The 20,849-nt window shown below is 37.6% G+C and overlaps 2 protein-coding genes across 4 annotated transcripts; both read right to left on the bottom strand.

The window, feature by feature from the left end:
- Nucleotides 1-169: 169 nt before the first annotated feature.
- tmem116 (transmembrane protein 116) lies at nucleotides 170-14,910 on the bottom strand. Of its 2 annotated transcripts, XM_053674535.1 has the most exons (12): nucleotides 14,828-14,910; nucleotides 14,703-14,745; nucleotides 14,333-14,379; nucleotides 14,174-14,237; nucleotides 12,914-13,042; nucleotides 9,850-9,954; nucleotides 9,712-9,749; nucleotides 9,410-9,493; nucleotides 8,221-8,356; nucleotides 4,271-4,415; nucleotides 3,682-3,761; nucleotides 170-2,337 (listed from the first exon to the last, which is right to left on the bottom strand). In XM_053674535.1, the coding sequence occupies exons 3-12, from the start codon at nucleotides 14,350-14,352 to the stop codon at nucleotides 2,155-2,157; spliced, it is 984 nt and encodes a 327-aa protein (XP_053530510.1). In that variant the 5' UTR covers nucleotides 14,353-14,379; nucleotides 14,703-14,745; nucleotides 14,828-14,910; the 3' UTR covers nucleotides 170-2,154. The 2 variants fall into 2 exon arrangements, with proteins under 2 accessions (XP_053530510.1, XP_017308025.1); XM_017452536.3 differs by having other exon boundaries at nucleotides 14,703-14,838.
- Nucleotides 14,911-17,647: 2,737 nt separating this feature from the next.
- zgc:153044 (dual specificity protein phosphatase family protein) lies at nucleotides 17,648-20,309 on the bottom strand. 2 transcript variants are annotated; one of them, XM_017451261.3, is made up of 3 exons: nucleotides 20,143-20,309; nucleotides 18,977-19,049; nucleotides 17,648-18,898 (listed from the first exon to the last, which is right to left on the bottom strand). In XM_017451261.3, the coding sequence occupies exon 3, from the start codon at nucleotides 18,885-18,887 to the stop codon at nucleotides 18,336-18,338; it is 552 nt and encodes a 183-aa protein (XP_017306750.1). In that variant the 5' UTR covers nucleotides 18,888-18,898; nucleotides 18,977-19,049; nucleotides 20,143-20,309; the 3' UTR covers nucleotides 17,648-18,335. The 2 variants fall into 2 exon arrangements, with proteins under 2 accessions (XP_017306750.1, XP_017306749.1); XM_017451260.3 differs by having other exon boundaries at nucleotides 18,977-19,140; nucleotides 20,143-20,308.
- Nucleotides 20,310-20,849: the final 540 nt, after the last annotated feature.

Raw genomic sequence — 20,849 nt, 5'->3', positions numbered from 1 at the left:
TGTTTAATATTACTAATGCAAACTTTATTTCTGACTATGATTTCATCCAGATGAGGTCAGGTTCTCATCTCTTCCTTTTCTAAGTGTTTGTTAAACTCCATTGTGACAAAAAGTGCAGAATAATACAAAAATACATAACTAAGCTGAATGAATGAAACAGAGGCAAATGAAATAATTAAGATGACTACTTATAATACTTGTTTTATAAAACAGAGTATAACGTATAAAACAGAGTATAAAACACATATTACAGTACCTTAGGGTTGGGTTGTATTGTTTTATACAAACGTGAACTAAACTACCACTGCTTCAAGCCATCTGTTTGTACAAAGCGTACAGTTCGCAATAATCAATAATGATCAACAATGTATGCATGTTGACAGAACAAGCTCTACAATGTGAATAAAACGTGACAGTGCAAACATGCAAACATATTGAGAAAACTATTTTCTCCCTCACTCTCAAGTTATCATAGTCCTACATTCAACCCCAAAGTTCCCATTACAAATTCCAAAGTATAAAATGTGTATGTAGGTCTAGGACAAAACCTGTTTCCTCTTTTTATAATCCCTTATGGTTTTGCCCTTCGTCACACACTGCAGACACTTATTCTTGACCTCGACTTTTGTTGTACCTAAGCACTAATTTATTTATTACAGCAAATCACCTGCTCTATGATTAAGGACATGTATGCATTGATATAAATTAAATGTATATTTGCAGCAAATATGCATGTTATACTTAATTATTGATTATACTAATGAGAAATTGAGTAATCCAAAAAATCCCTGTTAACATGAAATTATGGTAAATGAGTCTGTTTTTATGCCAGTGATATCCACCTGACCACCTGAGTGATACATTTAATATTTTTTGCTTATATACAACAGTGTGGTTGAATTCTCGGATATGTACTAATTTGAAAACGCTGTTTTAGTAACAGCTCATACACAGGGTGGATGCTCAATGTATAATCACTAATGTGGTGAAGTTTTTTGTCAGGATATGTTTATGTAACGTTTATGTAAGGAGTCTTGGGTGTCAGCACTTTGTAATGATCATAGTGCTTTGTAAATTTTCCTGTTTTTTGTCTCATTAACTTCAAGAGAGAGAATACAGGAAAGGCTGGTGAGAAAGCAACTGTTTAGAACATAAATGAGATGTTCCTAACATTAAATGTAAAAATAAACAGTTAAAAAGCACATTGTGTTATTCACACAGATTTCTGTATAGAAGCACGGTCTGCTGTGTGTTTATTAAAAATGCTTTGCTTCAATATGCTAAATCTGCATCCAGATTCATGTAAAGCTGTTTTGTGTCTATTATTAAAAATGCTATACAATTAAAATGAAATATTCCCAGATTTTGTCACGGATGTGTACATGTTATGTATGAAAGGACACACCTGATTTCTGACATGCCTGTGTTTTACCTGCTTCCCCAAGAAAAAGAAAAAAAAGAGTAAATATGCTGGTTTTGCAGTACTTGTCATGAACTTCTCACAATATGCCAGCAGGGGAAGTCCACTCTGATGTGTTTGAGTAAACACTTACTGTAAAAGAATTTCATTTGGGTTTGGTGGATTTTGTGGCATTTGTTGTTGGGCCCTTTGGGTATTTCTAAGTCTAATATGAGACTTCTGTAAAAGTATAGTTCCCTTTGATTTGTATCTTCAAAAAGGTTACTTTCGGCCTTTCCTGCCGGTTATCAAAAATAAGTCCTATCTTCCTTTTCAGTCTGTAACCTTATGTAAAGTTTGATGCTGTTTATAAACATAGCTGGAGACTCTGTAGAGGAATTTCCTTGCTTATGTTTCTGGTGGCAGGTGCAGCAGCAGGACTCATAACAAAACCAATACTAGACCTCTTCCTTCTTTGAGACACTTTTCAAAACTCTCAGATAAAGTTTTTGTCCTCATGTTTAACCGTCTTGACTGGCCACCTGCCATTGTTGCCATGGCAACAGGTACACTGCCCCATGTGTGACCATACAAGTAAAAAACCCCAACTCTTCAGAGATGCACTTCACACATGGATGTCCAGCCTTTTTCCTTTTGCAAGTGTCACACAAGTAACTATAAGTCCCTCAGGACAAGTCATAAGGCAGTTTAGACTATAGGTTGGGCTATAAGAAGTATTTTTCTTTTCACATCCCTCAGACATGTTGCATGTCTGTGCTGGATGACCAGAGGGTGTTGTAAGTTTGCTTCTGGGAGCGTAACAGTGGCGTTTGTGTATCAGCATCTCTCACAGTGCTACTGCTTAGGGTACGGAAGTTCTGCTGGGTCCAGCCATACACCAGACAGTTCAAGAGACCCTGAGAGCCAGAGGTGAAGGCCTAAGAAAGAGAGAGGAGAAGAATGACAAAAAATTGAGAGAGGCCAAGAGACACTGTGAAAGGAAGAGAGAGAGTGATGTAAGTGGTTACTTACACACAGTGCCTCAGAGTAATATAACTGAGCTAAATAACACTCATGCCCTCATTACATTTGTGCTTGTCTAAATTCCACTAATTTATATAAATGCATTACAAAGCAGCCCAGATACATACACTCACCATCCACTTTAAAAGGAACATCTGTACAACTGCATATTCATGCAGTTATCTAATCAGCCAATCATGTGGCAGCAGTGCAATGCAAAAAATCATGCAGATACAGGCCAAGAGCTTCAGTTCATGTTCACATTAAAACATCAGAAAGAAAAAGTGTGCATGGTTCCTCATACAGTACCAGATTTGTTTTGAGTATTGAGATAATGCTGGTCTCCTAAGATTTTCATACACAACAGTACCTAGACTTTACACAGAATTGTGTGAAAAACAAAAAGCACTGAGTGAGCGACAGTTCTGTGGGTGGAAATGCCTTGTTGATAAGAGAGTTCAGAGGAAAATGGCTAGATTGGTTCAAGCTGCCAGGAAGGATATATTAACTCAAATAATCAATCACTCTTTACAACCATGGTGAGGAGAAAAGCATCTCAGAATACACAACATATCAACCTTGAGGTACATGGGCTACAACAGTAGAAGGCCACATTAGATTCCACTCCTGTCAGCCAAGAACAAGAATCTGAGGCTAAGACGGGCATAGACTGGACAGGTGAAGGTTCGAGGGGAAAAAATCACTCGGTCTTTTTCCGGTCTTCAACTGTCCAGTTTCAATGAATCTGTGCCTGGAGCATTTTAGGCCGCGATCACACTAGCTTTTAAGCATGCGTATTTTTGTCGGACGCCGCTGCAAATATGGGCTGGAACAGGATATGACATCATCCGTCAAAACATTCGCTGCTTCACACATTTGTTGTTCTTATAATCTTTCAAAGCTGTGTTATAAAGTACAGGATAGCTCGATACCGCTAAAATAAGCGCTTCCATTATTGAATTTCTTTTTTTTTAACTAAAAAGGTCCTTAGGGAGTTTTTTCTTGCCGCTGTCTTCTTCGGCCTTTGACCTCACTTTTTGTTAAACTGCTTTGTGACATTGGCAGTAGTGAAAAGTGGTACATATGGTAATGAATCATCTGAATTGATCATATTTCATATTAATAGTACATGTATGAAGTCATTTTAACCTGAGAGTAACAAGGTAGTAACAATTTAAAAAGGAATTATACAGCCGCTATAAAAAATAAACAAGAGATCACATTTTTATTGGTTGTACAGAAGATTTATTTTGGCTTACCTGTAGAATGTACAAGATAACTCCCACCCTTCCTTCCACTTCCTCTGGTTTGATTAACATCATGGTGGCCAGGAAAATTGCTGTCAAAAAGAGGAAGTCATCAACATGTTGCTCAAAAACTCTGGTACTTTTTTAGTTCCTCTTTGTATGCTTGGAATGCAAAAAAATTAAATAAAATAAAAATCCACCAAATGAAGCCCAGAGACATTTGGTTAACAGTGTTTATGATTAGGTACATTTACGGTTAGGTAACTGCATAGCACTATTTACCTACTGTAATAAATAAATATAGAATTAATAATACAAGAGCTTGTATTTAAGTTTAGTTTATTTATTTATAAAGCACATTTAAAAAACAACAGAAGTTGAAACCAAAGTGCTGTACAAGTACAATAAAACAGATTTAAAACACACATTTAATGGATGGACAAATGAATATTCTACACCCTCAGACCGAATTAAAAGATAACGAATAAAAGTGGGTCTTCAGAGAAGATTTGAACATGGTAATAGAGGGGGAAGATCTATTATGAAAAGGGAGACTATTCCAAGGCTAGGAGTAGCTACCGAACTTTAAACTTGTGTTTACCTGGTCCCCAGCAGAAAAAGAATGCAGATGGGTAAAGAATCATGCGCTGTTCCAGCACACGAAGTGTGGCCCATTGACGGTCAGCAAAGAAGCCATGAGAAGTAACACAGCGTTTGTACAAGGAGCGAGCTTTTACCATTAGCACCTAGAGCAAGAAGGTTTGATTAAATATAATGAGGTGAAATCACAGGTCATTTTTAAATCACAGATGTATTTAAACATTCAGTAGGCAGTTTGGCACTTTATAGAGAAATGATTGTGAAAATTCAATTAGTGAAATTTTTAGAGAACATATTAAGAGAATCCATATGATCAAATTTACATACATTTCTGTCATTAAAAAACTTATTTAATAGTTTCTGTCTCCTACAAAATGTTGATACTGACACCGAGCCCATATCGTTTAGCCCTAGCCTATGGCCAGTGTGCAATACATGTTAAGCAAGTATGTGGTATGCCGTATGCAGTGTGCAAAGCATTATGCTTTTGTGCCATTAGCCATGACACAGATCAAATGACACAAATCAAACGAATAACAAATGATTTGATTCTATTCTGGATTTAGTAGGGGTTAATCAGAATGAAACAGGACCCACTCATTATGGTAACCTTCGTATTAAATATAGAAAATATAGTCACACTGCCACAGTCTGAAACTATCACAGATCATTACCTAATCTCGTTTAAATGTGTCTTAATCATAAATATGCACTTTGTCACGCTAAAGCGTCAAATGTACATTCACACCAGCTACTGTACATTATTTTATCAATAATCTCCCAGAGTTATCAACCTTGATTAGATCACCGTCTGACCCCACAGAACTCGATCAGGCAACTGAATGCTTAAAGTCAACCTTCTGCTACACTCTTGATCAGTGGTCACCAACCCTGTTCCTGGAGATGTACCTTCCTGCAGGTTTCATCTCCAACCAAAATCTAACACGCCTGTTTTAGTTGATCAAGAACTTCTTAAGTAAATGATCAGATGGTCAGGTGGGCACGATTATGGTTTGAGCTGAAGTCTTCAGAAAAGTAAATCTCCAAGAATAGAGTCGGTGACCATTGCTCTAAATAATGTAGCTCCACTTAAAAGGAAAATAATCAGAGAAAAACTAGCACACTGGTATAACGAACACACATGCACCTTAAAACCGTCCACTTGGAAATTAGAATATAAATGGTGTCAAACTAAACTGGTAGTATTCCAAACAACATAGAAGGAGAGCTACTAAACTATAGAAAAGCTCTTAGTGCTGCTAGATCAATGTATCTCTCCACCCTAATAGAAGATAACAAGAATAATCCTAGATTCTTATTGAATACTGTAGCAAAGTTAACAAGGAACAAGACCACCCCAGAAGCATGCACACATGGCACAGTTGAAAATAATGTTGCTCTAGCATGATTCCCTCTCCTCTGGCTGCTCTGATTTGGCCTGAATAACTGTATAAGCAGTGCAATCCTCACCCTCTCCTACTCTGCTTTTGTCAAAACCTGCCATATCACAAAACCTGTTTAATGTTAACCAGTTTGTTAACAGTCCAATCAGGACTAGGGACATAGTAGTCTACATGAGTCACAAGTAGCTAAAAAGCACTTCAGAGGCACATGTACTGCAAGTGTACAAGATCAAGCGACAGTCACTAGTCTAACAGCAAGCTGCAGGTTATGAAAAACAAGAGAAACATTTTTTATTTGCCAGGCAACACACAAATGTATCCTAGCTAATGAGTACATGCATGTATGTGTTGCCTGATGTTGTCTAGGTGTCATCATCTGAAAAATGAAAAGCAATAAGAGTATTCCCTCTCTCTGAACATAGCACGCTCCTGAGCATGTAGCATAGGTTTGGCCTGTTTCTGTGTTCTCAACTGTTATTGTGGATATTCCTGGAATTACCCTGCCTGCCTGTGATGTGACCTATACTACTGACTTTGATTATGATTTATGGATTGCCCCAGTTAAACATCACACTATTAAATCAAAAAGGGGAGACCACGTATAAAAAGTGATGTAATTCTGACACCGTTCACCTGATTTGGATGTAAATACCCTCAAAGGCTAAGTATTATTTGATATAAAGTCCAATGTACAGTGCCTTCCACTAATATTGGCACCCTTTTTAAATATGAGCAAAGAAGGCTGTGAAAATTTGATCTTTTGTTAAAAAAATTCAGATAAATACTCTCTCACGGATATCAAACAATTGCAAACACAACACAGGTTTATCAAAAAATAAATAAATCTTTGTTAAATGTGTGCAACAATTATTAGCACGTCTATGAATTCATATGAGAAAAATATATTTGAAGTATATTCCCATTGATATTTTACATTTTTAGTACACCTGGGTGACTAGGAATAGGAAATTGTTCAACCATGACTTCCTGTTTCACAGGGGTATAAATATGAGGAACACACAGACCAAATTCCATTAGTCATTCATCAAAATGGGTAAGACCAAGGAATATAGCTGTGATGTGCAGCAAAAGGTTGCTGAGCTTCACAAAATGGGAAGTGGCTATAAGAAAATAGCACAAGCACCGTAAATTTACATTTCCACCATCAGGGCAATAATTTGCATTTGCAGCATTTGGCAGACACCCCTATCCAAAGTGTCTTACATTTATATAATTTCTTTTTTTTTTAACACAACTGAGCTGTTGAGGGTTAAGGGCCTTGCTCAAGGGCTCAGCAGTCACAGTTTTGGCAGTGCTGGGATATGAACTCATGACTTTCTGATCAGTAGTCCAACACCTTAACCACTGAGCTACCACTGCCCCTAATTAATAATTAAGAAGTTCCAGTCAACTGGAAATGTTATGAATCAACCTGGAACTGGACATGTATCTATATTGTCTCAACACACTGTGAGGTGGATGGTTTGAAAAAATCTCCAAGGATCACGGCTGGAGAATTGCAGAAGTTAGTTTCATCTTGGGGTCAGAAAGTTTCCAAAACTACAATCTAAAATCACCTACATCACCACAAGTTGTTTGAAAGGGTTTCAAGAAAAACGCCTCTGCTCTCATCCAAAAACAATCACAAGCATCTTCAGTTTGCCAGACACTACTGGAAATAGAGCTTTTGGCAAAATAGAGCTTTTTGACAATAAACACCAGAGGTGAGGACACAGCGAGGTAGTCATATGGAAAAGTACCTCATGCCCACAGTTAAATATGGTGGTGGCTTATTTTGGGGCTGTTTTCTGCCAGAGGACCTGGACATTTTGTTAGGATACATGGCATCATGGACTCAATCAAGTATCAACAGATATTATATGAAAACCTGACTGCCTCTGCCAGAAAGATTCAAATGGGCCGTGGTTGGATCTTCCAGCAGGACAATTCTCCAAAACATACATCAAAATCAACACAAAAATGGTTTACTGACCACAAAATCAAGTTCCTGCCATGGCCATCCCAGTCCCCTGACCTGAAAACCATAGAAAACCTGTGGGGTGAACTGAAGAGGAGAGTCCACCAGCATGGACCTCAAAATGTGAAGGATCTGGAGAGATTGTGTATGGAGGAATGATCTCAGATGCCTTACCATGTATTCTCCAACCTCATCAGGCATTATAGGAGAAGTCTCAGAGCTGTTATCTTGGCATAGGGAGGCAGGACAAAGTACTGACTAAACAATGTTTTGCATCTGATAATCCTGTTTTGTGTTTGCAAGTCTTTAATATCCATGTGATCAGAGTATTTTTGTGTTTTTTCTTTAACAAAAGATCAAAAGGTTAAACAATAAAGACAATTTTTCCACAGGCTTCTTTCCTCATATTTCCAAGGGTGCCAATATAAATGGAGGGGAGTGTACTGTGGTAGATAGCTCAAATAAAAATAAATATATCAATGTCCAAATTTATGGACCTGACTGTAAATTAAGCTTCAATAAAACCTCTTAAATGTCTGAAACTTGAGCACAGATTAGAAAGTAGCTTACCACAATCCCAGTAAGAGTAAAGAAGAAGGTTATTAGGAAGGTAGTGATGGTGTAGTCACTGATGATTTTACAAGCCATGAGTATCTCACTCTCCTGTGAGGTTAGGTAGAGCGCACCGGTGTGTAACAAAAGGCATCTGTAAGTAAACATGAAAAATTCTATATTATGGAAAAACACTATATGGCCAAAGGTATGTGGACACCTGACCATCACACCCATATGTTCCGATTCTAAAACCATGGACATTAAGACAGAGTTCAATGGGGTTGAGTTCAGGGCTCTGGTCACTCAAGTTGTACCACTCTAACCATGTCTTCATGGGCAACACTTGCACAGGGGCAATGCCATGATGGAACAAGCTTGGGCATCTTAGTTCCAGTTAAGGGAAATCTTAATGCTACATCATACAAAGTCATTCTATCCATGTGTGCATAAAACTTTGTGGCAACAGTGGGAAGTGTCCACATATGGGTGTGATCGTCAGATGTCCACATATATTTGGCCATACAGTATACATTTCTTTAAAATTCTAATGTTAAAAACAAAGCCTGTTGGTACTAGTTGGTATCATATAAGTCAAACGAAAGGGTTCCTGCTTATGTTGTTCTGTACTGTAGTCAAATCAGTAGGAAAATTAATAAAAACAAAACTGCAAACACAATAAAGTAACAGAAAAGACATCCACGTGAGACAAACTAGTCTGGGCATAAACATCTGTAGTCTTGTAGAATCATCCCCAAACACACAGCTTTCATTTTATATAATCTGAGGGTTTCAGTCTGCTCATCATAGCATTACTTTCATGCACACTTTAACCACTCCAACCCTTCATTTGACAATAAAAAGCAACAATGCTTACTGTGGAACCAAAATAAAAATACAATTAATATTTGCTGAGGCCTTCTGCTTACTACTCAGCATCTCTTGGCATTTGTCCAAATTGTTAAAAATAGCTAGAGATATTAGTGAAGCCACACAAATAAAATCAAGCTTGTATGTTTGAGGTTGAGTGCTTGTGGCTAGAGGATCTAATATTCTTTTTTATTTCATACACAGTTCCACTAGCCAAACTTATATCAGTTCCTTCTGCTTTTTAGGCTGTATGCTAAGTAGAGAATGACTTGGAATTATCATTGTCCAAAAAAAGTTTTGTTGGGGTTTTCCAGAGGAATACAACAGTTAGACATACCTGTAGGGCTGGGTAAAGTTTACATAACAGTGTGACGCATTGCCTGTTATGAACACTGGCACTGTGAGCACCAGTGGCAAAACACTGGAATGAGAAAGAATATAAAATTGAATGACAGTGCTAATACAGACATCCCATTACAACCTATGAACATAATATAGTGTACAGTCAGTATAAATAGGAGCATATTAAATACATGGCGCAAGTTGTGTGAAAATCCTGGATGATTAAAAATAGTTGTTTAATATTTAGGGGACTTATATAACAACAGTATAGAGACTCTGGAATAATGCTCTACATACCAGGACATAACTGCTGCCAGCTGGCTGCACGGGTTTGCCTGGGTTGAATGATGAAATGAATGAGTCATTGAAGAAGTTTTAATTTTGAAATTCATGACGTTATGATTATGAGCTTATGATTATGACTAGATTTATTACCTGAGCTGGGAAACCATTCTGTCTGCAATAATACTTCTCCTTCAAACCAGTGTAGAGCACCCACACATAGTGAAGTGTATAGAAAAAGGAAGCCATGAAGAGAGTCTGGTTAAAAAAGGGAACGTCACAATGGTGGTGAGAAGAAGAAAAAAAACATATATCATATAATTATAATAATACTACAGGGTGTCCCAAAAGCCTGCATACATAGTGGGAAACTAACACTTTTTAGCAAAATGTAACTTTATTTACAAAACATCCTCTACTTGATTGACATTTCTTTGTAAACACACACAAAGTCATCTCTTCCAATTTTGGAAGAGTTTGGCTCCCAGTTTGGCAACAGTGTCGTGTGTGATGTGCTTGCCATGTTTCCTGCGAAAGTCCACTGCAACCGTGTGACAGTTTCCTGATTCAGCCATGAGAATGATTTCAATACATTGTTTTTTGTCAAAAGCACTCTTAAAGGCTGTCTGAAAAAAAGATATATAATATAAACTAAGTATAAACATTTTAGGTAGTGTTAATTTCCATAATGTATGGAGACGTTTGGTACACCCTGTATTTTGCTTTACACTGATGCTTATCTAACTGTTGCAACTGAAACAGTACAGTTCCGCTGGCTGAAAAGTACACTCATTTACAAGGCTGAATCACATTCCAGGCAAAGGAGGAACTTTAAAAGGTGGAAATCACAGGCATTCCCCAGAGTTTGCAACATTCTGCAACTTTACCTTCCATACATGCAGTGAGATAAGAAAAAAATTAAACAATGACTGGCTCTTACATTATGTGAAACATTTACAACAGATGAATCATAAAATAAGTCAATCGGCTACTTATGTAATCTGCCTGCTAAACCTCCTATCCCCTTGATCTCAAATCAAACAGTGGTAAATCCACAGCTCCATGCTACAAGGTAAAAGTTTGACCTGGCACTGTTAATGTAACAGTTGCCTGTGACAACATTGTCAGGAACAATCTTTGGTTCAGCTGCCAAAATATTTGTGCACCTATACATAGTAACCTAGTGAATAATTAATTTACATGGGTAGCTAAACATTTGAAGGCATAGTGGGTTACAATTTACCAACTAAATTTATGCCTCTCATATGCACTACTTATCTTTATGTCTACTTCCTTTTCTATAGCTAAGTTTCCATAACCTTTATGCTTGTCATAAGTGATAAAATTAATATGTGTAATATTTTTTTTTTGCCACCACTAGTTATGTAATTGTGGTATCATATGGTTACTATGAACAATGGTTTTATAGCAAGTGCCTCCAAGGGCACAAATGACAAGAAACCATTGCAGTTATGTGGGGTTCACACATGCTCAAAGATGACCGTTGCACTCACTCCACTGGAGCTTTCATCCGGTCCCAAAACACCACACGGCTTAGGACCCAGAACAACAAAGAAAGATCTACAGGCGCACCCTGGGTAGAAATCCAAGATTCAGCCACATCGTCATTCCAGAGTCATCTGGCCATCAACACATGCAAGACACACTTATTGCCAGAGGATGTAATTCCCCAACTGTTTTGGCTGGAGTAATTTCTAGCAAGAAGGCAGCTTTCAGAGATATCCATTACAAGACAAGGTACAAGCATCACGTACAGGCTCATAAGGACAGGCCTTAAGGGACTTCAGCACAGGTCTCATGCAGTGGTGAGCCCAGAAATTGAACATTGGGTGGGGCTGGTAGTAGTCCTCACCAGTTGTTTATGTCAGTTGTTTACTGTAGCACACACACGTTGCCACAGCTACAGCAGACCACACATTTCAGGACTTTTGCCTCTCTGCAGGCTTAATATGAACACAACAAAGGGCTGTCACAGCTCTATCAATTCACAAGTACCTTTTTTAAAAATTCAAACGTTTCCTATAGGTGTCATTTTAACGCCAAATCAGTGCCGGACTACACTACCCATCAGCCCCTGCACATCACATGACCCCACTGATCACACACAACTGTTCCTGATTGCACCTAATGAGCACTGTATTTAAGTTCAGGTTTTTGGTACGGTCCTTTATCTAGAGTTTGTAGTGTGTTACCTGTGGTCTGTGTGTTGCTCGCCTCATTTTCATAGTTTATTTTTAAACTCCTAGTTATTGTATTATTTGTTTGTTTGTTTCATTTGTAATTAAAGCACTTGCATCCAACTCTGAATTCCCTGACATTTGATTATATAGGCTCAAGTTGATAAATTGCAAGGGACCATCTAAGCAATGAAATTAATACAGTATACTGTTCAGAAGAAACCAATACATCACAAGAATTGCTATTTGCTAAAATTTCTTTAAAATCTATTAGGGGAACCATTCAGATTAGTGTCAAATTAATTCTGTTATTCAACTGACTCTTTATTGAACTAGCATGTTACAAGGCTGCACATTGCAGAGAAAGTGGCTGAGCAATGTCAATCACTATGGTTTCTTGCTGTGACAGCTCCCAGTGAGCGAGAACCGGTTTTGTAAATAATGGTAACAAGACTGCGATGTACCCCAGGTTTTAAAGAACGGACAATCTCATCTCAAATAAACTTTTTCTTATGTATAATTATGTCATTATGTATAAATAACGAGTATGGTAAGGAATGCTCCTTTCCATTTTATATAAATACTCCCTAAAACAGCTACATAGACCCTGACAACTAAAAATCCAAGAATCCAACTATCATGACTCATTGTCTCTGTGCTTAATGTGTTCCTTAATTCAAGCCATATGATCAGACTTCAGTACACTTCAACAGGCTGCAGCATGCGGCATTATTATAGCCAGGAATTAAGGTCTGAAGGCACTACCTTTCTCAGACACAAAATACAACTCAGTTCCAAGATATTCTTTATATAAACAGCAGAAAATAGCAAAATATAAACATCTACATACATATTGCTTTAACAAATTAACAGTAACAGTGTGTCATAACACATTAAGTAAAAAATTCAGTCTAGTCTGATGCAGTGTAATCATATTTAGAAACAATATCATATAGTATGGAGCAAAAGTGCAGCTTCCTGCTTGTGGTGATGATAAAATGGTGGTTATTTCTATTTACCTGCTCCACAGTATGGAGGTTGTAACAGGTAGCATGGGAGTCACAGGAGCTGCTGAAGAGGAGAGCGCCACTCAACCAGCTCACAGCTAACAGCAGGTCCGTTAAACACAAAAGAAACAGAGGTTGTACCTGTAAGAGTGAGCAGAGAATGCTTTAAACATGTATAGAATTTTCACTATTAGTAATGGATGAAACATTTATAGCAATATTATATATAAATATAGAAGAAGAAGAAGAAGAAGAAGAAGAAAACATATATATATATATATATACATAGATGTACATAGATATACATATATGTATATATACACGCGCACACAGTGGTGCTTCAAATTTTGTGAAACCTTCAGAATATATTATAGCAAAGATGCCTTCAAAATAATCAAATTAAATGTTTCTACATAAAAGTCAATATTTGGTGTGACAAAAATAAAAATAGTAGTCTCCGGTACAACTGGTGTAGTTTTATAAGGAAATGAGCTGTAAGTGTTATTGAGCATCTTGCAGAACCAGACACAGTTCTTCTGCAGACTTTGACTGTCGCACTCGCTCCTTATTTTTGCAGAAAAATCCAGCAGAATTCATTGGGTTTTTTTTGTCTGAAAAGCATCTCTTACGTAATATGCTGCTTTCTTTACTGACATTTTTCTGCAAATGTCTGCATTTGCAACATTTAATTTTGGGCTAGAAAACTAATGTTTGGGAATCCAAAATGTTTTTTGTACTGACTTGATAATGTAGAAGTCATAAAATAAAAAAATCTAACAAAGTTTGTACTAAAAAATAGGGTGCCTAAAGCTTTTGCATAGTATTGTGTGTGTGTGTGTGTGTGTGTGTGTGTGTGTGTGTGTGTGTGTCCATCCATCCATCCATCCATCTTCTACCGCTTACTCCTTTTCAGGGTCACGGGGAACCTGGAGCCTATCCCAGGGAGCATGGGGCACAAGGCGGGGTACACCCTGGACAGGGTGCCAGTCCATCGCAGGGCACAATCACATACACACTCACACACCCATTCATACACTGCGGACACTTTAGACACGTCAATCAGCCTACCATGCATGTCTTTGGACTGAGGGAGGAAACCGGAGTACCCGGAGGAAACCCCCGCAGCACGGGGAGAACATGCAAACTCCGCACACACTTGGCCCCTGTGTGTGTGTGTGTGTGTGTGTGTGTGTGTGTGTGTGTGTGTGAATTTGATTTGCAGCAGGCTTGAAATATGAGTACAAGCCATTGCATTTTCTTTCTATATCTTACCTCAGAAGTTCTTACATGTCTTTGGAGAACAGTGTAGAAAATGATGGAGCCAGAGCCTAAAATACTGAAACCAGCCAGAAAGGGTACAAAAGAAAATCAGTCTACAGAATACACTGTATGTGCTTCTAGAAATCAAACTCCATGTGACTTTTGCCGTACCTTAGAAGTGCCATTGACATTTGAATCCACCGCACTGCTGAGTACACCTCAAAGAGAAAGGAAAAAGAAAACGGATTTAATACCAGCAGTGTTTTCTTTTACACAATGCAATTTTAACAGTACAATATATCACCTCGGAAAGCGAATGATATCTACCTGCGCACAAATCTGTCTCTCTTGTGTATACAGCAAACCCGTTTACATAATTTTATATAATTACAAACTTAAAAAAAAAGAAAAAGTTTTCAAGCCATATTAGAGCAGGAACAGCAATCCGGTATCTCAAAGTGGGCTTCTCTTTCTGAAAGCTTACATTATAAACACCACTTACCAGAATAAATAGACAAATCATACAACTATGGCTACTTACAGTTGTCCAGTCTTCAGTCGGCTGTGTGGTGTTTATCTGCGAGCTGTGTGAAAGAAACATGTCCATCTCAAACGTGCTGCAAAATAACAATAACAGTGTTCAGTAGTATTAAAGAAAAAACTAACCAGTGTTTTACTGGCACTTTCACTCCACGCGCTCGACTACGCCCTCAGCATCGCAAGCTCCGCCCACACCGGTCACGAACATGTGACTCATCATAACCCCGCCTGTTTGGAGTCGACATCACAGTGATGGAAAGTCCTGCTCTTTTTAGTGTAATGAGTCAAAGCATTTGACACGTTAAGAGGAAACGGCTGTTTCAGCTCATTCCCAGCGTTTCCAAACCAAAGTTAGCGATATTATAACCTGTGATGCGTTGTGTTTGCTAAATTATCACAAGTAAATAAATAAAAGCAAAGTATTGCACTGATGAATACAGTGCATTCATGTGTTAATATAATTGCGCCTGTTATGTCTGTATAATTTTTTAATTTAAAAAAATTAGAATTTGGAGGCAATTGCTGATGAGGAAGATTAAAATGTTCTTGCTTAATATTCACCTGTACCAGGCGTCGGGAACCTATGGTTCGCTATATATAGGCTATATGGCTCCTTCAGTGGGGAAAAAACAACAACAAAAGCTACTGTGTCAATTCAATTAAAACTCTACATAGTTTAAAACATTAAATAATTCATAATCGATGTCAGTTTGTCATGTAGACACCAACCAATCGTGATGTGGGACAACAAGCCAAAATTTGACAGGACAGTATGGAGCAAAGTGGTAATTTCCCGGTCTAATTCCTAAATCAGCCTGTCTGTTTTCAGTTTTTGTAACAAAGAGGAATTAGCTAAAAGGGAAAAAAAAAAAAAAAAGTAGACGAGTATCGTTCTTTCCAGTTCAAATTGACAAACTAATTTGCTATTTGGAAGTCGCATTAACGGTAAGTAGTGCTCAATTTACTCTGACTTACCTACTGCATCTTATATTGATTACCATTTGATGAAACTATCATAGTTGGTCCAAGTGCCACCTACAGGCCTATTAGATGAACTGCAGGCTGTTGGGTCAAGTACGAAACATAGGAAATGGCCTTTATTACATTACCACTTTTTATAACTATGCAATAATAGTAAAGATAATAACTATAATAAGAAGAAGACATATATAAAACGTCAAAAATATGTTAACTTTTCTCTGGCTCATTAAAGAAAAAATCTTTAAAGACTTGTTTGGCTTTTATGGCACTGCCAGCTGAAAACGTTCCCAACCTCTGAGCTACAGGCTTCACACTGGATGCTTCATGCTGGTCTGTGGAACACCGCCCTGGCGTGGCTTATTATCTTAATACAGTAAAGTGTGTTATTCTGTTTATACCATGGCAATTTGCAAATACAAATTTTAATGTAGTGGAAAAAGGAAGTGGCTCACAAACAGCTCTTGCACTAACTTGGTTTCACTTGTACTGTCATGTGACAAGATCTTAAAATAAAACATACAAAGCAAACAAAACCATGTGGAATTTGTGATTTCAAAACCATGTGTGCTTTCCATGGGGAATACCCTGGTATTTCATTTGTACATTTAGCTAACTGGTTCTGTAATAGTGGCAAGTAGTGTAATGTACCACTCCTGAATTCTCACCAAAGTTGGGGAAATAAAATAGTGGAGTCGGTTTACGTGTATATTTAAGTGAATCACTACATTGTCTATGCAAATTGGGCCCCTAATTACAGCTGTGAAATGTACGGTAGTGTCATAACCTCATGTGTCATCACTACAGTGTCTCTGTCAGAGACAAAACATGTCATTGCCCCTTATACTACCACTTAAAGGTATAATTAGTGTATTGGCATGCATGAAGTCACTGTTTACATCTATGAACTGATTGTGTCAAGTACCCAAGCAAGGAGACACAACCCTGATCAGAGGCTAGTAGTAGGTCGTATACTACTTCAACCTGCACTGTCTCTGTGCTATGATGAGGCCTACTGAAAATTCTGACAGACACATTTCAGGAATGTTATTCATATGTAGGTATGAGCATAGCTGCAGTGCTACAACCTTTTCTCAGATCTGGGAGATAAAGGGGAGGTTTGATATTGGCCTATAGCTGGCAGTCAGGTTTTTTAATCAGAATAATTAATAATAATTTATCATTTTAATCAGGAAGAATTTATTATTTTTAGAAGGGTATGATTACTTCTGGAATAATCTGTTTGAAGAAACATATGGGTAAGGTATCTAACATATAAGTTGATGATTTTGATGAAGAAATTAATTAAATTAGTTCTGTCTCTCTAAGGGGAGTAAAACATTCTAATTGTTGATCAGATATTGCTATATTATTATCAACAGAGTTCGTTATAAGACTGTCTGGTTTTAAATTTATAGTCTGAATTCTTTATCTAGTATTTTCAATTTTGAAAAAAGTGGCTTCCTCTGGCCACTGTTCCATAGAGGACAGATCCGAGTAGAGCTGATGTTTTTGAGGTCTGCACAGGTTCTAGTTTCAGCCAGTGAGATCTGTAATGCCTTCAGTGTTGGACTCTTGGACACTTCTCTGACAATTGCCCTTCTTCCAAGCTTTCAGTTTGGCCTGATCATAGTGGTGACTGGGTTGTGCCATATTTTTCCCCACTTTGTTGTAATGGCTTTCACAGTGCTCAAAGGTTCAAACACTGGCAATGATTTAATAACCTTCTCTATCTTTGCCTCCTAACAACTTCATCTTTAAGCTTCATGCACAGTTCTTTGGTCTTCATGACAGCTGGATTGATCTGATCTGCCATTTTAGCTATGAGACTTCCTAAATCCAGAGATATTTATACAATTGGACACAAGTGTATTTAAAGTTAACACAGGTGTACCTTGTTAACATATGTAGCGTGCACTCTGAAAAATGTGTAGTGTGTGTGTATGAATACTGATCAATTATGCAGTTTTTAGACTTAAATACTTTATTAAATAAAAAACAAAATTACATGTCCAATAACCTTATCCAAGATATTCACCATCTGAAAAAGGCTACAACATTCAATGTGCATTAAAGAAAACCAGAAGGGTAAAAGACAAATTTATATATAACTGGATATGCATATATACACTGAAGAGGTTATCAAGATAACTTTCAATGGATGCTTTCTGGAATGGACCCAAGAGATTGTCTATTCTTAGACGATTTGTAATCCCCTCTGAACAGTTGATGGAATATGAAAACATTGCCAAATAACATAATAATGCTTACTTATGAATCCCTGACCTCACCTTTAATATCGCAAGTACTTCAGACACAAAGGACAACAAACAGTAGCTGAATTTGAAAACATCTGTTTTTCAACTGTTTCAGGGAATATATGGCAGAAAATATGTTACATACATGAATTACATAAAAGCATACATGAAATACAAGTTAAACCAGGTGAACATTGTGATGATTCACATTTGCCATCCTTTGGTAAATCAGTAATTTACCAAAGACTAGGGAATGGTCATTTAAAACACTAGAGAAAGAAAGGAGATTACTGAATAGGAATGAATGAATGTATTTTCATATAAACTATTTTTTTTTTGTAAAACATCACTAAACTGCATAAAATTTCAACAGGTGGCATTTAGAGGCTATGCCAGTTTTAAACTGGTATAAAGTTTCTAGTGTTCTTCTCATACACGTCTGGAATTTGTCCCAAGGGTGAAGCCACCATCATTACAGAATTCGTTCCACGTAAATTGAGCTCGTAATCAATTAGCTGTTTCCAGAAACCGCAGTTAGGTCGAATGATTGGCCTGCAGGCCCTGACCAGCGCGTGCGCGTCCATCAGCGACATATCGCGATATTTCAGGAGGTAGGCGAGACAAAGCGTCGCGGAACGGCTCACGCCTGCACAGCAGTGTACTAACACTCGACCGCGCTGCGCACTAACCGCGTGTATTTTGTCTGCGACGATGTCAAAATATTCTTGGAGTTGAGCTGCAGGAGAGTCAGCGACCGGCACATGAAGATATTCAACAGAAGGAATGCACATCGCGTCCATCTCATGTGTAGCGTTAATGATGCAGTTGATTTTGAGGCGAGTTAAAACCGAGCTGTCTTTGGCCGTCTTGCCGCTGCTGATGTAAAGGTAGTCGGTTATCTGACCTGCACCAGCCAGTCGAGGTGCAGGGATCCGACATGGTGTGTTCATTAGGCGTTTCACTAGAGAACAAATAAGAATGGTTGGACCCGGAAAAGCGAGTTTGCACAATCGAAATAATACAACAAATAATCGCTTACCTAATGATGTCTTGTGAGGGACAGTACGTTCTTGTGACGTCACCCTTGACACTGAGCTCTCCGAGGTGTGTGTCTAAAAATACAACAACTTACTTTGAGTGTTTGATTCCTTCTGCCATAAACACGTGACCAATGACGCCTGCGGCCACGTGACTGCCTTGGAACTGTAAACGGATTCAAAAGAGCCATAAACCACAGCACGCGTTTAGAGCAGAGCTGTACAGTGCAAAATCTACATCTAATTTGGGGGGTGGGCTAACTTTATACACCTACAGAGGCACTCTTCTGGACAGCATTACCCCCACCTATTGAACCAATATAGACTATAGATAGCCTACCTATAACTATGTCAATGCCCAAAACATTTAGTGTAGCAGCCTGCTATGTGTGTCTGCCTGTGTGTACATGAAGTCAGTCAGTATGTTTACATGGACAACAATAATCCAATATTAACCCGATTAAGACAATACTCTTATTAAGAAACTACCATGTAAACAGCAATTTTTTATTATATTAATCTGATTAAAGTTATACTCGAAGTAAACACAAATCGAATTAAGACATGTGGAGTACTCCTGTTTTAGTCACATTATCGACGTCTATTACAGACGGTATTACAGATGCGGTTTGGGACGCAGCCCACAGCTACAAGCAGTAGCTTTGCACGTACAGCATGACAAATAAATAACTGCACTTGAAGCGTTCGTAAAAATTAAAATTGAAATGCCCAAAACTGTATATGGTACCATAACGAAGACCAACTGTATGTTGATACGTGAAATTCGTCGGACAATATGGCTCGGTGACGTAATGGCGTGTGCCGTTAATCGATCTGTGTTCTATAACATGTAAAACAGGGACATGAAAGGAATATTCTAAAAGCAACTCATGTAAACACTTTAATCAGAATATTGTCTTAGAATAAGGTCAATAATTAGATTACTGCTGTCCATGTAAACGTAGTCAGTGTTATGAGGGGAATACTGTATCCAGCTGATAATCGTTTGCATTACAGTTTTATACTTTAGGAAATTATATTAAAAAACAAAGAATTTTTTTTCCTATTTCAGTTCTGTATTTAGTTGTACACACAGTCATATACTTGTCTCCTATATCTGTTTCTAATATCTCCCCTGCTCACATAGTCGCGTGTGGAGTCCACATACCTGTCACCGAAAGTAGGCTCCGTTTCTCCTGCTCCGAACAGATGTTCCATCCAGTTTTCCTGCGCCACTGCGTACGGTGAAAGTTCGAGATGTAAATGAAGCAGATCAGCAGCTGTTGTAGTTAGACGAGTCTGCTCTTATATAGGGTTTTTTGCTATTGTGACGCAATACATTCGAAGTTCTAAATTCTAAATAAAAATTTTTTAAAAACTCAGTCACCTATCTTTACTTTGCTGAAACTAATATGGAGGCTGTTCATTTGTAATGAATGTTTCTGAAATGCATTCATTCTTTCATCTTCAGTAATATTTCTTTCCCTAGTATTTTATATATATATATATATATATATATATATATATATATATATATATATATATATATATATATATATATATATAGTAGTTGAATGATTTTTAATGTTCATTCATAAACATGTCTATGTTTTGTTTTGTGTTACAGTGCTTGCATTAAACACCGTGGTTTATAATTGGGATTAAAGCAGGACTGTTGCATATTGGGCTTAGTTAGTGTTTAATGCATTTAAACCTTTACACCACACATTTACAAAAAATCATCATTTAATCAAGTTGTAATTACAATTAAATATTATAAACCCCAAAAAGTTGATCTCAATCAGTCCAACATAAAGTTCTGCTTTTAATTTAATGCACATAAAACATATTTTGCAAAAGTTTTAAAATATTTTT

This window comes from Ictalurus punctatus, chromosome 22 (assembly GCF_001660625.3).
Source record: "Ictalurus punctatus breed USDA103 chromosome 22, Coco_2.0, whole genome shotgun sequence".
Taxonomy (NCBI): domain Eukaryota; kingdom Metazoa; phylum Chordata; class Actinopteri; order Siluriformes; family Ictaluridae; genus Ictalurus; species Ictalurus punctatus.
Note: the sequence above shows the minus strand (reverse complement) of the source record. Positions and strands in the feature narration are given on the sequence as shown.